Source organism: Natrix helvetica (assembly GCF_964273705.1).
Source record: "Natrix helvetica genome assembly, chromosome: 2".
Taxonomy (NCBI): domain Eukaryota; kingdom Metazoa; phylum Chordata; class Lepidosauria; order Squamata; family Natricidae; genus Natrix; species Natrix helvetica.
The window spans coordinates 106,745,270-106,758,962 of NC_138552.1; the positions used below are offsets into that span (position 1 = coordinate 106,745,270).

Below are 13,693 nucleotides of genomic sequence, written 5' to 3' on the forward strand. Positions count from 1 at the left end.
AGCCCGTTGACTCCTTCCGCCCTTGGGTCGTGGAACCTTGTGAAGAACCGCGGAAGATGCACGTTTGCCGCGGTGGCGAACAGGTCCACCAGCGGGAGGCCGAACCTCTGGGACAGTTGCTGGAACAGCAGCGGATGTAGACGCCACTCCGAGTGGTCGACTGTGGATCTGCTCAGCCAGTCCGCCTGGGTGTTGCTCGTGCCCGAGATGTGCTCCGCCTGAAGAGAAAGAAGATACCTCTCCGCCCATCGACCCAAGAGCTCCGCCTCCTTCATCAGGGATCTGGAGCGCGTTCCCCCCTGTCGATTGATGTGTGCCTTGGTGGCGACATTGTCTGTCATGATGCGGACGTGGTGGCCCTGAACGGTGCTCTGGAAGCGCTTGAGCGCAAGCCTGACTGCCCTCAGCTCCAGCCAGTTGATGCTGTGAGCGGCTTCGGAAGGGGACCACCTGCCCTGTGTGAGCTGGTTGTGGCAGTGGGCCCCCCAACTGAACAGGCTGGCATCCGTTGTGATGGTGAGCCTGACTGGCTCCTTGAATGGTGACCCCTTTAACAGGGCCGGAGACAACCACCACTTTAGAGAGCGACGTACCTCTGCTGGAACTGGAATCAGTCTTGTTGAGCTGCTTTCGTTTGTTCTTTGATATGGAAGCAGGAGCCACTGAAGGGGACGGGAGTGAAGTCTCGCCCAAGGCACGATTGACAGGCACGAGATCATCTTGCCGAGGAGCTGTGAGAGCTGAACCACCTTGACTAGTCGTGACCGCTGCACCTGAACGACCATCTCCCGAAGACTGGACACCCTTTCCGGGGACAGGGATACCGTGCACGAAGTGGTGTCGATGACGGCCCCTAGATGCTTCAGTCTGGTCGTGGGAACGAGATGACTTTTTCCAGATTGATGGTGAACCCGTGGTCCCAGAGCGCCTGCATGTTGTGTTCTAGGTCGCTGACAGCTTGTTGATGCGATGATGACAGAATGAGAACATTGTCCAGGTAACAGTGGAGTCTGACCGGACGTGACCGTAGAAAAGCCGCCACAGCTGCGAGAACCTTTGTGAATGTCCTGGGCGCCGATGACAGGCCGAATGGCAAGGCCCGGTACTGGTAATGGAGGCCCGCGTAAGAGAACCTCAGGAACTTGCGGTGGGCTTTGCGGATAGGGACGTGGAGGTAGGCCTCTTTGAGGTCTATGGACGTTAGTATATCGCCTGTTCTGATGCACCCCAAGATGGACCGGAGGGATTGCATCTTGAACCTGCGATATGTCACGTGGTGATTGAACCTCTTTAGATCTAATATCCCCCTCCACCCTCCTGAGTTTTTGGGGACCAGAAACAGGATGGAGTAAAACCCTCTTCCTTCCTGGCCTGCTGGGACAGGCTCTATGGCCCTGATCTCCTTGAGGTGCCTTATCTCCTGTTCCATGAGGGATCTTTTGACTAACCCTGAGGGAACTGGACACCGGATGAAGTGGCGGGGAGGGGGGGACCAGAATTCTAGAGTGAGACCCATGCGGACCGTTTGAAGAACCCACTGGTCCGACGTGGTCTGCTCCCATTTGGCGTGAAACAACTGCAGCCGCCCTCCTATGGGAGCTGACCTGTGATGGTCATTTATACCTCCTAAAGGGTCGGGAGCCGGAGCCGCCCCGAAATGGCCGCTTGGGGAAGGGCTGCTGGCGACCTCTGTCTCGAAAGGACTGACGGTCCTGGGACCGCTCACCCTGCTGGGGATACGCCCGATGATAGGGGGCGGAACTGGTGGAGGGCTCATTGCTCCGAAAGGCCTGCCTCCTGTAAGAGCCAGGACCTTTACGATCAGGCCTCTTGGTGACTGATGGCATCACTTTCTTTTTGTCCTTGTTTTCCACAAGGACTGGATCAAGGACCTCACCAAACAGCTTGTCCCCTTTAAAGGGGGCAGTAACAAGCTTCCATTTGGAGCGCATATCCACATTCCAGTGCCTAAGCCACAGGAGGCGTCTGGAAGTAACATTAGACGCCAGGGCACGCGAGGCAAACTTAGCAGCATTCAGAGTGGCATCAGCAGTGTACTCTGTGGCTGCCATGATCTTATTGACTTTAACGTCCTTGGCAGGTATCCTCCTCAACAACTGCCTCAGCCACAGGAGAGCAGCCCTGGAGAAAAAGGAGGCCGAAGCGGAGGACTTAATAGCCCATGCAGCTGCCTGATGGGTCTTGTGACAAGCAGTTTCGGTTCTCTTGTCCTCAGCCTTGAGCCCCTCCAACAGGTCAGGAGGGAGCACAGAAGAGGAGGTAAGAGCCGCTACAGGGGGATCGATAGGAGGGAGCTTGAGCAGCTCCTCCAGGCTGGCATCCACCGTGTATAGCTTCTTGTCATGGCTGCTGGGGGTAGCCATGGTAGCTGGCTGCGCCCACTGTCTTTGAACTAAATTGAGGAACATCTTGGGCACAGGAACTATTTCCTGGACCGAAATGGGTTCCTCAAAGAGATCCCCAGATAGATCATCAGGGTCTACAACCTCTTGAGCTGGGGGGGGGTGGACCCCATGCGAGTTGAGATCTTAGCCTTATCTAAAATGGTTTTGAAGTTATCCAAATTAAATAAGCCTGAAAAGGCCGGCTTTTTGGCGGGGCTTGCCTCATCCCCAGAGAATTCAGCTTCCTGCCTAGGAAGAAAATCCTCTTCCTCCTCCCAGTCTGACTCATCGGAGGCCACTGAAGAATGCAGGGACGGGGGTGGAAGGCTAGGAGCCATCTCTCTGGAATCCTCCTGGGGTTGCAAATGGTGGGTCTTGCGAGTGCGCTTGCCACCTTTTCGCATGCCTGCCTCAATGCCCTGGGAAATGGCCCTGTTAATTATTTCCTGCATTTCAGTGGATAAATTAGGCCCTTGGTCCTCAATGGGGCGAACCCCTTGAGTGGGCCCGGAGATCGGCTGTTGAGGGGCTAAGGGCCCCATTGGAGCTGGTCCCTCCTCCATATCAGAGGGACAGGCAAAGAGATCAGCCTGATCAGCCATGGAATGGCCTGGAGAAGTTGCCATGGCCAGGGAATCCCCTTCCTCTTCACTATCAGAAATGGGGCCTCCCTGGGCTGGAGGAATTTCCCTGGAGGGCTCCCCAGGAGACACCGAAAGGGAAGATTGGGCCTGCTGTTGGTCTTTGGAAAACTGTTTTTCTAAGGCCTTCTGTCGCCTTAATGCATCTTTGTCTAGGCCTGAGCCCTGCTTGGGGCCATGCCTGGAGTAAGGCTTACTCCCTCTAATGGCCTCCCTGGCAGCTTTCCCGGCCTGTCTTACAGGGGCTCTGGAAGAGACACCCTCAGAACTCTCAGGGGCCTGATCTGCCATGGTAACAATCACTGGTTGGGACAGTAGGGGGATGGGAAAAAACCACCACTCACCACCTCCAGAAAGCCCACCGCAGCACGATGCTCCTGAGGAGACAGAGAAACTGCAAGGCCTGAAGTAGCTTGGAATCTTTAGGCGCGAGCAGAATTCGCTCCCAGCGCCTGCAGGAGAGTAAGGGAAGCGACCCAGCAGGCCACGATCCCACGCCGCTATCCCTTGCTTGGATTGGGGCCCAGGTCGCCGGTCACATCGGCCAAGTCTGACTCCACGTGGCTCCTGCAAAGAGCCAGGCACCAGGCAGCTGCGGCAAAAAACTTTTAAAAGTAGAAACAGAAGGTTGCGCAATCCAAAATGGCGGCCGGAACTCACTGCTGCTTTGCGCGCCAAATTTGAAGAGGGAAGAAGCCAAAATGGCTGCCCTGGAAGCCCACGCCACAATTTGACTTGCTAGAAGCACAAATTGCAACGGAGGGCTTCCAGCGGGAATCGGCCCCCAGTAGGGGTGCCCCAACAGCGCTGGCGTCGGCACTCTGACCCACGCGCTTCCCCCAACAGCTGCCTGCGGCTTCCAGGAGCCAGAGCAAAGCCCCAGACTCCAGGAGAGCCGAAAGAGTGAGAAAAAAACCAATTAAAAAGGGGAAAAAAACAAACTTAATTTAAAACTCACCAGCCTGCTCTAAATAATCCTTAATTACACCGTTTTAAAAGGTATTCTTCCTCTGGAGAGTCCAAGGAATCAATCTTAGAACTGGAGAAAAATTTTAGCGCGTCCACTGGCCTAGCTGAATTGAAAAAATCTGAGGATAGTCAGCACCAGAGGCATGGCTTAAAGTTTTCAATTCAGTTCTGGGCAGATTGGCTGTGTTTAACCCTTCTTTGGACTCTCCAGAGCAGTGCCCTGGAAAATCGGAAAATTTCAACCACCACAACAAACCAACACAGACAGTCCTATAAATGTTTTTTTTCATTTGTTGCCTGGGCTGTAACAAATTATTTAACCACGTGGAAGTGTGTTGGGTCTGTTACTACTAGCTGTTATTCTGAGTGCAGCTGAAACATTGGTTTTGCACAGTCTTACAGTTGGAGTTGATGGGGGTAAGAAAGGTATCTTACAACAGTTCTGCTTCCCCTTTCTTCCCATGTTGGTGTGCTGGAATCCATCCCAGCTTCTTCTTTACCACCAACTGCACTGCTCTTTCTCCTAGCAGATGCTGCATCCTCTCACCTGCATCTTCTTTTGCTCTCACCCACTCATGTATCTCTTCCAGCAGATTCCCCCCCCCCCCCATGCTCAGATGCCATCAGCCTGCCTATTCCTTTTGTAGTTTGAGCCCCACCCATGGTTCAGTGCTCCTCCTAAGGTCTTAAAGTCCACGGGGAAGAAGAGAACAACAAAGAAAAAGAAGGCTGGCATTCACTGCTGCAAAACTCTCCTTGCATACCTGGCAAGATGGAAGGTCTCCTTCAAGCTATACTTGGTTCAGGCATTGGTTGTATTCTTGCTTTCTGAAAGAAATAAGCTAAGCTATTGTTTATGATTTGGTCCAGCAGCTGTCACAGCTGTGTTGATGGCCAGATAAACCCAGATGGTAGTTATACTTTTTTATTGTGTTACTTTGGGTTGATGTGAAACTAGAAACTTGTTCCAGTGTTTTCCAATTCCTGGCTAGATTATTGTTTTTGGAAACAAGGAAATAGATCTAGCATAGACAAGAATTTGTTTTCTGATATTATAGCCTCTATCCTTTGAAATTATTTTTTTAAAAAAATAATTACACAAAATATTTGCAGATCAACTTGTGAACAGTAGTATGTGTTCTCAATTGCCTCCAGTTTCCTCACCATTTCCCCCCAATCTTTTTGACCTCTCTTTGGCCACTTTGCCTATTCTCAGTGCTCTTTAATAATCTGAAAACTGATATTATTTTTTAGATTGTGAAAGGAGTGAAATACAGACTGGATGTCGATATCTGCCGGACTGTATGCAGGAAAAGAATATTACATCCCAACTTGGACAGATGTGATTTCCAGAAGAACAAGATGCTGCAAAAAGTATATGTTCAACTTCTTTGCGCTGTTCTAAGAAATCGGGGGTGGGTAGGAATACCAGATTTGGACTGTGAAAATCCGGACAACCATTAGATGGCAGCAAAGAGCAATAATTTTCTGTGCCTCCTTCTTGCCTGCTACAGCTCGTCCAGAATTTTGCAGAGGGCAACTAGTAGCAACAACTGAACAGCTATTTCTCTACAATTCATTTTGCATGGGATTCACCCTAATATTTTGAATACGCAATCCTTTTTCAGCGTCAACTAATAATTTTAGTTCTTGTCATTTAGCAGAAACAACAGTGTTGCTCAATCTCCTGCTACATTGTTAATTTGAATGGCCTTGAAGCCTCTTTTTCGTGCTGTTAGAAGAGTGTAAGCAAACATGAGAAATTCTCTCCTTCACTTTCTTATATCTGCATTGTCCAAGTTTCAGGGAACTGTGTTGCTTCCAGGACAAGTTTCCTGAGTGACCTCAGCAATTGCCCCAAATTCTCCAAATGAAGCAAATAATTTATTTCATGGAACAGCTTTGAATTTCCCACAGTGAAAAGATGCTAAGTGAAAAATTGGGGAGGGGGGGAAATAATTAAAAATAATAAATAAAACAACAAACCTTGAGGAGCAGGTGTTAAGTAAATGAACATCAAAGAAACGCACAATACCGGTCCTTGCTTAACAATGGTTAATTGGGTGTAGCAACTCCATCACTATGAGATGTCATAAAAATCATGTCATTTATGGCAGGTGTGTGCAATTGTTATGCCATGAAATCACGTGATCATGTCTTATGACTTCCTGCCAGTTTTCCCATTGACTTTGCTCATAGGAAGCCAGCAGCGAAGGTCACAGATCACGATCACACAACGAGAGGATGCTGCAAGTGTCTGAAATGTGGACTGGTTGCCAAATACCCAGATTATGATCGCATGACTGTGTGGAGGTTGCGATAGATGCAATTTTGAGGATTGGTCATACGTTTCCTAGTACAGCAATATTGACTACAAATATTGCTGAACAAATGACCAGTAAGCAAGGACTACCTGTTTGAAAAGAACTTCATAGTTTTTTTTGCTGAGACCTCTTCAGTTCTGGAACTACTTTTGATTGCAGTATCCTGTCACTGCAGTGGAAGGAATTGAACTGTGTTCATATATGGAAAAGGAAGATGGAGCAAATTGTTTCTGCAGAGGATATCCTTCTAAAATATATTAGAAGGAATGTACATTACTAATATTTATTTACTGTACAATGTTTATTATTAAATGCATAAGCTACCTCCCAATGATTCTTGGACTAAATTAGGTGGAAAAATTCCTTTGAAAGCCGTTGTTTCATAAGATGACATTGCAGTAAGTCACTTATTATCACATTCACTGCCAGGCTGACTGCAAAAATGCAACATCTTCTTGTATAACTTTTTAAACAGCTGATGATAGAATTATAAAGCAGTCAAGGCAATTTTCTGGCTTTTTTCTTTTGCCTGATTTAATGCCTTTATTTGTTTTTGTTTTTTCCCCTTCAGAAATTCAAATGCAATTTCGAAGTCTGGCTCATCCCTTGGCAGCAGAAAGTCCAGATCCCAGTCATGTTCTGCCACTAATTGGTCTCTAATAAGCTGTGTAGATATTGCATGTTTACTTTTTTGTCAACTGATACACCACAAATTGTCCATAAAGACACTGGATTGCCAATAGTTATAGAGTCTTTCTTTGTTTATTTTCTAATGGAAAAGAAAGCATGCATATGCATCTCCCGCATGTGCGGCAGAGACCCGAAAAAGAGCTGGACGGCGGGAAGCGTGCACGCATGCGTGGTGGAGCTGAGCTGGGTGACAGCTCACGTGCCCGCTGAGAGGGCTCCCTGTGCCACCTGTGGCATGCGTGCCATAGATTCACCATCACGGCTGTAGACACCTCTGAGACAATATGGAAACAGTAGATCAGTTGTGGTAGAACAGTTACAGGCATATAGGGCAAATGCACATATGACAGGGATAATAAGGATCCAAATATGAAATTGAACTAAGTACCATACTGTAGGATTAGTGATACACATGGTAGTGGGGGGGGGGAAGTGCGGGATATCAAAGAGAAACAAGAACATATGATATTGTGATGATAATGAACTAACAGGAACTGCTGCTACCTTAGTATGCCAACTGTTATGTCCTAGCCTCGGAATTGCGGCTTCGTCTCCGAGGCTCGCCATTGGTTGAGACGCGTGTGTGTGCCAGAGCGGGAGAATCTCTGTTCTCTGATTGGCTAACCGCAGGACTGCCTGCATATAAATTGCTGTCAAGCAGGAACTGTTCTTTATCTTGGGTTCTGAGTTGCTGTTGTGTTAGCTGTTTAATAAAGCCTTGTTAGTCGGGCCTTGCCTTACCTCAGTCATTGCCACCCATCGAATATAATACTGGCGACGAGGATGGGATCCTGCTGAGGCATAGGAAGAGTGTGTCACGTAAGGCAGACTTTCATTGTTATACAAGGCTCCCTGCTAATCACTGAGGCAATCTCCTCAGATCTTGTCTCCCTCAGAATGGCCACTTTGAGCAACTTTGCCCCATTTGAGCCAGCGTTAGAGTCCTGGGAGGCTTACATTGATCATTTTGAATGCTTCCTCGAGGCAAACCATCTGGCTAATCTGTACAAGGGAAAGAGGGCTCAGTTCCTGAATGCGTGTGGACGTGAGATATTCGGGACAGCCAGGGCTTTGGCTGCCCTGCAATCAGTCCAGTCTCTTTCATGGGACACCCTGTTGATGAGACTGCAGAACCATTACGCCCCAGCTCCGTCTCGCATAGCTAGGCACCATGTGTTCCAGCAAAGGCTTCAGAAGGAGGGGGAGTCAGTGAATCAGTACGTGGCTGCCCTCAGGGCCGCAGCACTGCACTGTGAATTTCCTAATTTAGACAACTCTACTTCAGCAATTCGTGTGCGGGGTGACCAATTCAAGGCTGCGTCACCGTTTGCTGGCCCGTTCTGAGCTCAACCTGCAAGTTGGATGAGGCTCATGCCTCTGAGATGTCCAACAAGTCCTCCGCCAAGATTGAGAGGGGTCAAGCCGCAGCAGGGCCCGTGTTATCATCTACTAAGACTGTGCCTATTCATCATGGGCAGGTGGACGAACATTCTTCATCCGACACCGATGAGGCTGAGGTTGACCGCCTCAAAACATCAGGTGGCAGTGCGGGGCGATTACGGAAAAATTTACCTCAGAGCCATTGTGCTGATTGTGGCGGAAACCATGCCCATGCGTGGTGTTGTTTCAAATCAGCTATTTGCCATAAGTGTGGAAAGAAGGGACATTTAGCTAAGGTGTGCCACGCACCATCCTCCCCCCCCTCAGGGTCAACCAGCTGACCGATCATATAACCACAAGCCAAAGCCACAGTGGCAGGCCGTTCTGCTGACCAGCCAGGCCAACGCAACGTCGGGAAAGAAGATTTACCTCAGCGTCCAGCTCGAGGGCAAGCCCTGCCTCATGGAAGTGGACACTGGCTCCTCCAAGTCTATTGTCTCCTGGTCCACTATCAAGCATTTGGTGCCTTCCTTAGCCAAGAAATGCCTGTCACCTTGTTTTATGAAGTTGCGGGACTATCAGGGAAACTATATCCCAGAAGTTGGCAGTGGCCGGTTCCAAGTGGTCACTCCAAGTTTTAAGGGTAGGCTTCCTCTCATCGTCGTCCAGGGCAACCTTCCCAGTCTACAAGGCTTAGACTGGTTCGATGCCCTGGGCCTCAGTGTTGCTGGCGTGCATGCAATGGCAGGCCATGATCAGTTCAAAGGCCTGATGAAGGAGTTTGCTGCAGTTTTTGATGGGTCGTTAGGTAACTGTAAGGGAACCCCCATTAGTTTTAATTTGGACCCTCAGATCACTCCCATCCATCTAAAGCCCAGAAGGGTCCCCCTGGCCCTGTGTCCGAAACTAGATGCTGAACTAGACAAATTGGTTGCCCAAGGGTCTTAGAGCCCAAGATTACTCCAAATGGGAGACTCCCATCGTGATTCCCCTGAAATCCGATGGCTCCATTAGATTATGTGGAGATTTTAAATGTACCATAAATAGAGGTCTCCAATCGAACCCCTACCCTGTCCCTGTAGTACAGGAACTGCTTTATACATTGGGGCGGGGCTCCATTTTCGCCAAGCTGGACGTCGCCCAAGCATACCAGCAGCTCCCTCTGGATGCTGCTGCTGCGGAAGCGCAGACCATTGTCACCCACAGGGGAGCTTTTAGATGCTGGTGGCTCCAGTTTGAGGTCAGTGTAGCCCCCGGCATTTTCCAGAGCCTCATGGAGCGACAGCTCCATGGCATTCTGGGGGTTGTCCCGTACTTTGATGATGTGCTTATTTCCGCCAGAAACAGCACTGAACTCATGGTGCAGCTGTGTGCCGTCTTATCAAAGTTCCTGGAGGTGGGGTTGAAACTTAAGCCTTCAAAATGTCATATAGGGGTACACGAAGTGGAGTTCTTAGGGTATCTGATTGATGCCACAGGCATCCATCCGACCCCCTCTAAAATTGCAGCCATTAGACAGGCTCCTGTACCCAATAATAAGGCCCAATTGCAAGCTTTCCTTGGCCTCCTCAATTTTTACTATCTTTTTGCCCCATAAAGCATCTGTTGCAAAACCCCTGCATCAGCTTCTCGATAGTGGGGCTACGTGGAGGTGGGGTCGGAGGGAAGCAGCCGCTTTTATGGCCGTCAAGGACCTGTTAACTTCCAATGCTGTCCTTGTTCAGTATTGTGACCACCTTCCCCTGACGCTCACTTGTGATACATCTCATTTTAGGGTGGGTGTTGTCCTGAGCCACAAGCTTCCTAATGGATCTGAGGCGCCCTTGGTGTACTTTTCCAGGACCCTGTCCCCTCCGGAACCTAACTATAGCCAATTGGACAAGGAGGCATTAGCAGCAGTAGCTGGAATTAAACGATTCCACAACTACCTGTATGGACGGTTTTTTTGAGCTAGTGACAGACCACAAGCCTTTATTGGGGTTACTAGCAGGTGATAGACAAACTCCTGTGATATTATCGCCTCACATGTCCCATTGGGCCATCTTCCTTGCTGCTTACAATTACAAATTTGTCTATCGGCCTGGGAAGCAGGTGGGGCATGTTGTGCAATATCCTGATCCAAAACTATAGGAACTATTACACCTATATTTTGACTTGTTTATATGTTTGTCAGTTGCAGTAAAATGGCCAGCTGGCCATTGTGTGATTGTAAAAAACCCACATGTTTACTTATACAAAGGTGAATTAGTGACATTTACCATAGTATTTTTAAAATGTGTATCTTTAATGTTTCTCAATCTCAACAATTTAAAGATGTGCAGATTTCCACTCCAAGAGTTGAATGCTGGTTGGAAAACTCTGGGAGTTGAAATCCAGAATAGCTTAACATTGCTGAGGTTAAAAAAACACTGATCTTTTTAAATAATGTAGAGCACTCAGCTCAGAAGCTATTGGATTTGGAGTAACACCCACCACTGTTACAATTCTAGACAGATTCCAATATTAACAGAATAACAGAGCTGGAAGAGACCTTGGAGGTCTTCAAGTCCAACCCTTTGCTCAAGCAGGAAAGCCTATAGGGTTTCCTGCCCGAGCAGGGGTTGGACTAGAAGACCTCCAAGGTCCCTTCCAACTCTGTTATTCTGTTATTATTCTATTATCACATATTAAGATTTCCTGATCTTCAAAAGTGTGTTCCAACTTTGGGAGGCTGACATTGAAATAGCAGTCAGTCCAAGGTCACATGAATAGATTGCCTTTTGCAAAGTCATAAGCAGCAGAAGAAAAAGTGATCTTTTTTCCCTGCTAACTTTTCATAACAAAGAACTACAGAACCTTGGATTAGGCACCAAGGTAATATGGATATTAAGAGCTTAAACTGCAATCAAATTTGAAACATTGTGTGATTTCATTCTTAATTGGATATACTCAAAGGAGTCCTGTTACATTTAGAATGCATTTCTGTCATCAAGACTTTTGCTATCAGCTTGGTGGCTCAGTCTAGCTGGTGAATAATTTCTCACTGAGCACTAAGGACAAGAAAAACATGTTTTATATTGGAAAGTGGAAGGAATATGGTTTCCTAATGTTGGAAGACATGTCCTTCTGGGTTCGGCTCCAAGTGGGGAAAAAGACACTGGAGACACGGAGGCTGCTTGGAAAGATGGTTTTAATGGTGGACAGGACCACATGGCTTGAGTCCTGAACAGAAAAGGTGATCACATGCTTCAATGTTGGGGAGAAGGGAAGGGGCAAGAAATGTATTCTGATTGGTTGTCAGACTCACATGGGCCCATGCAGAGGCAACTCTCTAGGCTGAGTCCAGGTTTGGTTGAATTCTCAGAGTTCTCAGATGCCATGTGGTCAGTTGAGTAAAGGCTTATATTATCATGCCTTCATTCCCATCCCCCTGGAGCTGAATGGGAGAACTCTTTTATTATGTAAAGAGTTAATGGCTCATGGACAAAAGGTGGGGGCAGGAAGCTGCAGGGAGAGTTACCTTCTTTTTGAAACATGTTTCTTTTCACATCCAAAGAAATATTATGCCTTTTCAATATTTCCTAGGATATTTCATTTTTCTGGGAGAGGGCTGGGTGATAACTTTCCACACTAAAACACATTTAGAATGTGATGGTAATTTGAGAAGTAATTTTTTACCATCCTTACTACTAAAAATGGAAAGATTTAGTGGCTGGTTTCTAGTATTACTGGACAAACAGCATTGTGCAATTGGTTATTTCCACACAGTCTGTCTAATTTGCACTATGTATAATAATTTAACACGGCCTCTTCCTGCTGAGTCATTGGTTGGTTCACTGAAACAGAAATGTACTGTATTGAGTGTAGAACAAAGGGAGGTCCAGGCAAACCAAACCTGGTTATGCAATTCTGTTTTTCCTTTAGCAGGTACAAAGGGAAAAAACAGGAAGCGGTTGCATAATCGGGGTTAGGCTTATAAATGACAGACAGTGCAATCCCTCTCTCAGCCCAACTATTTTCCAGAGAAAAATAGGAGCAAGCCCAAAGCAGACTCCCCTGAGATTCTGAACGAAAGGCAGAATGTAACTAATGTAATTCCAATGAATAAATAAAGGTGGCTTGACATTTTTCCCTGCCATTTTGAGAATGAGGATAGGTAACCTGTGTGATTTAAAACAATACAAACTTAATCCAAAAAGGTTTAAGTAGAAGGGAATGAAGTCCCATTTTGGAGTGAAGGGAAAGAACATACTTTAACCTGAGCCTCCTGATGCTCACTGGACTGTTTATTGTGCATGCCTTCATCTGTGCTGTTTTTTGTAAATAAATATCACAGAAACCTCCAAAAGCTTTATCCAACTTAAATCCTCTTACTAATTGGGGAAAATGGAATATGTAATAGCCCGGAGTAAAATCGAGGTGGTATTTGGCAGACTGTCCAGATGAAGCTGAAAAATAAAATAAAAAATAATATGGTTTCCTGCCTTTCAGCTAAGATCAAAGTTACCACAGTATGCAAAAGAACTACTTATGCTGTGTCTATGGAGATGCTCAGTCATCCAGGTCACGGTTGTGTCCCAAAGGTGCTTTTTTTCCAGAGGCAACTGGACTTTCTGGTTTTTTTCTTTGAAGACGCTTTGCTTCTCATCCAACAAGAGAGCTGAAGAAGCGTCTTGGATGAGAAGCGAAACGTCTTCAAGGAAAAACCAGAAAGTCCAGTTGCCTCTGGAAAAAAAGCACCTTTGGGACTACTTATGCTGTGTTTGCCCGACCCAGGCGGTTATTTGTCTCCACTTTCTCCGTTTGCACAATACGTGCGCCTAAACCAGGATTGCCTACGTCGTATCCCCGCTGAGCCTTTGCCCCGCTGCGCGATTCTCTGCGTTCGGCGTCTCCTTTTGATCAATTCCCCCCTCCCCCCCCTGGTAGCAGGTGACTGAGCTACCTTCTCTGCAGTTCAATATTTGTCTATACTAGGAAGAGAACCCCAAGGCACCGCTTCTGGTTAGAAGGTGGCTTTGCGCTTATGCTTACACCCGTCCAATCAAGCCGCAAGCAGAAACCTCGAACGCACCAGCGCGAAAACCCCGCCGAGAGCGTGGCCCGCAGCAGGAGAAGAGAAGGCGTCTCACGCCTACAGCTCCGCCCCGCCCCGTCCTCCCTCGCGCGCGCCTCCTTCGGAGACCGAATTTGTTTCTCTCTCGCGCCTCCGCTGGGGATTGACGGATGTCGCAGCCAATCCGAGAGGCTGGAAGAGTTCTGCCCGTCTCGAGGTAGCGTAAGACAGGACCCGGCCGGAGAGGGC

The 13,693-nt window shown here is 47.8% G+C and overlaps 1 protein-coding gene across 4 annotated transcripts in view; it reads left to right on the forward strand.

The window, feature by feature from the left end:
• Window positions 1–7,157, forward strand: part of LOC309387526 (cystatin-F-like) — a 29,096-nt gene extending 21,939 nt beyond the window's left edge. For 2 of the 4 annotated variants that reach the window (XM_081944042.1, XM_081944041.1), the window contains exons 4-5: window positions 5,270–5,389; window positions 6,911–7,157. In XM_081944042.1, coding sequence (XP_081800168.1) covers window positions 5,270–5,389; window positions 6,911–6,988 — 198 coding nt within the window. In that variant the 3' untranslated portion in view covers window positions 6,989–7,157. Of the gene's footprint in view, window positions 1–5,269; window positions 5,390–5,529; window positions 6,867–6,910 lie in introns of those variants that run through there. The other 2 variants (XM_081944043.1, XM_081944040.1) reach the window with 2 other exon arrangements.
• The last annotated feature ends 6,536 nt before the right edge of the window (window positions 7,158–13,693 follow it).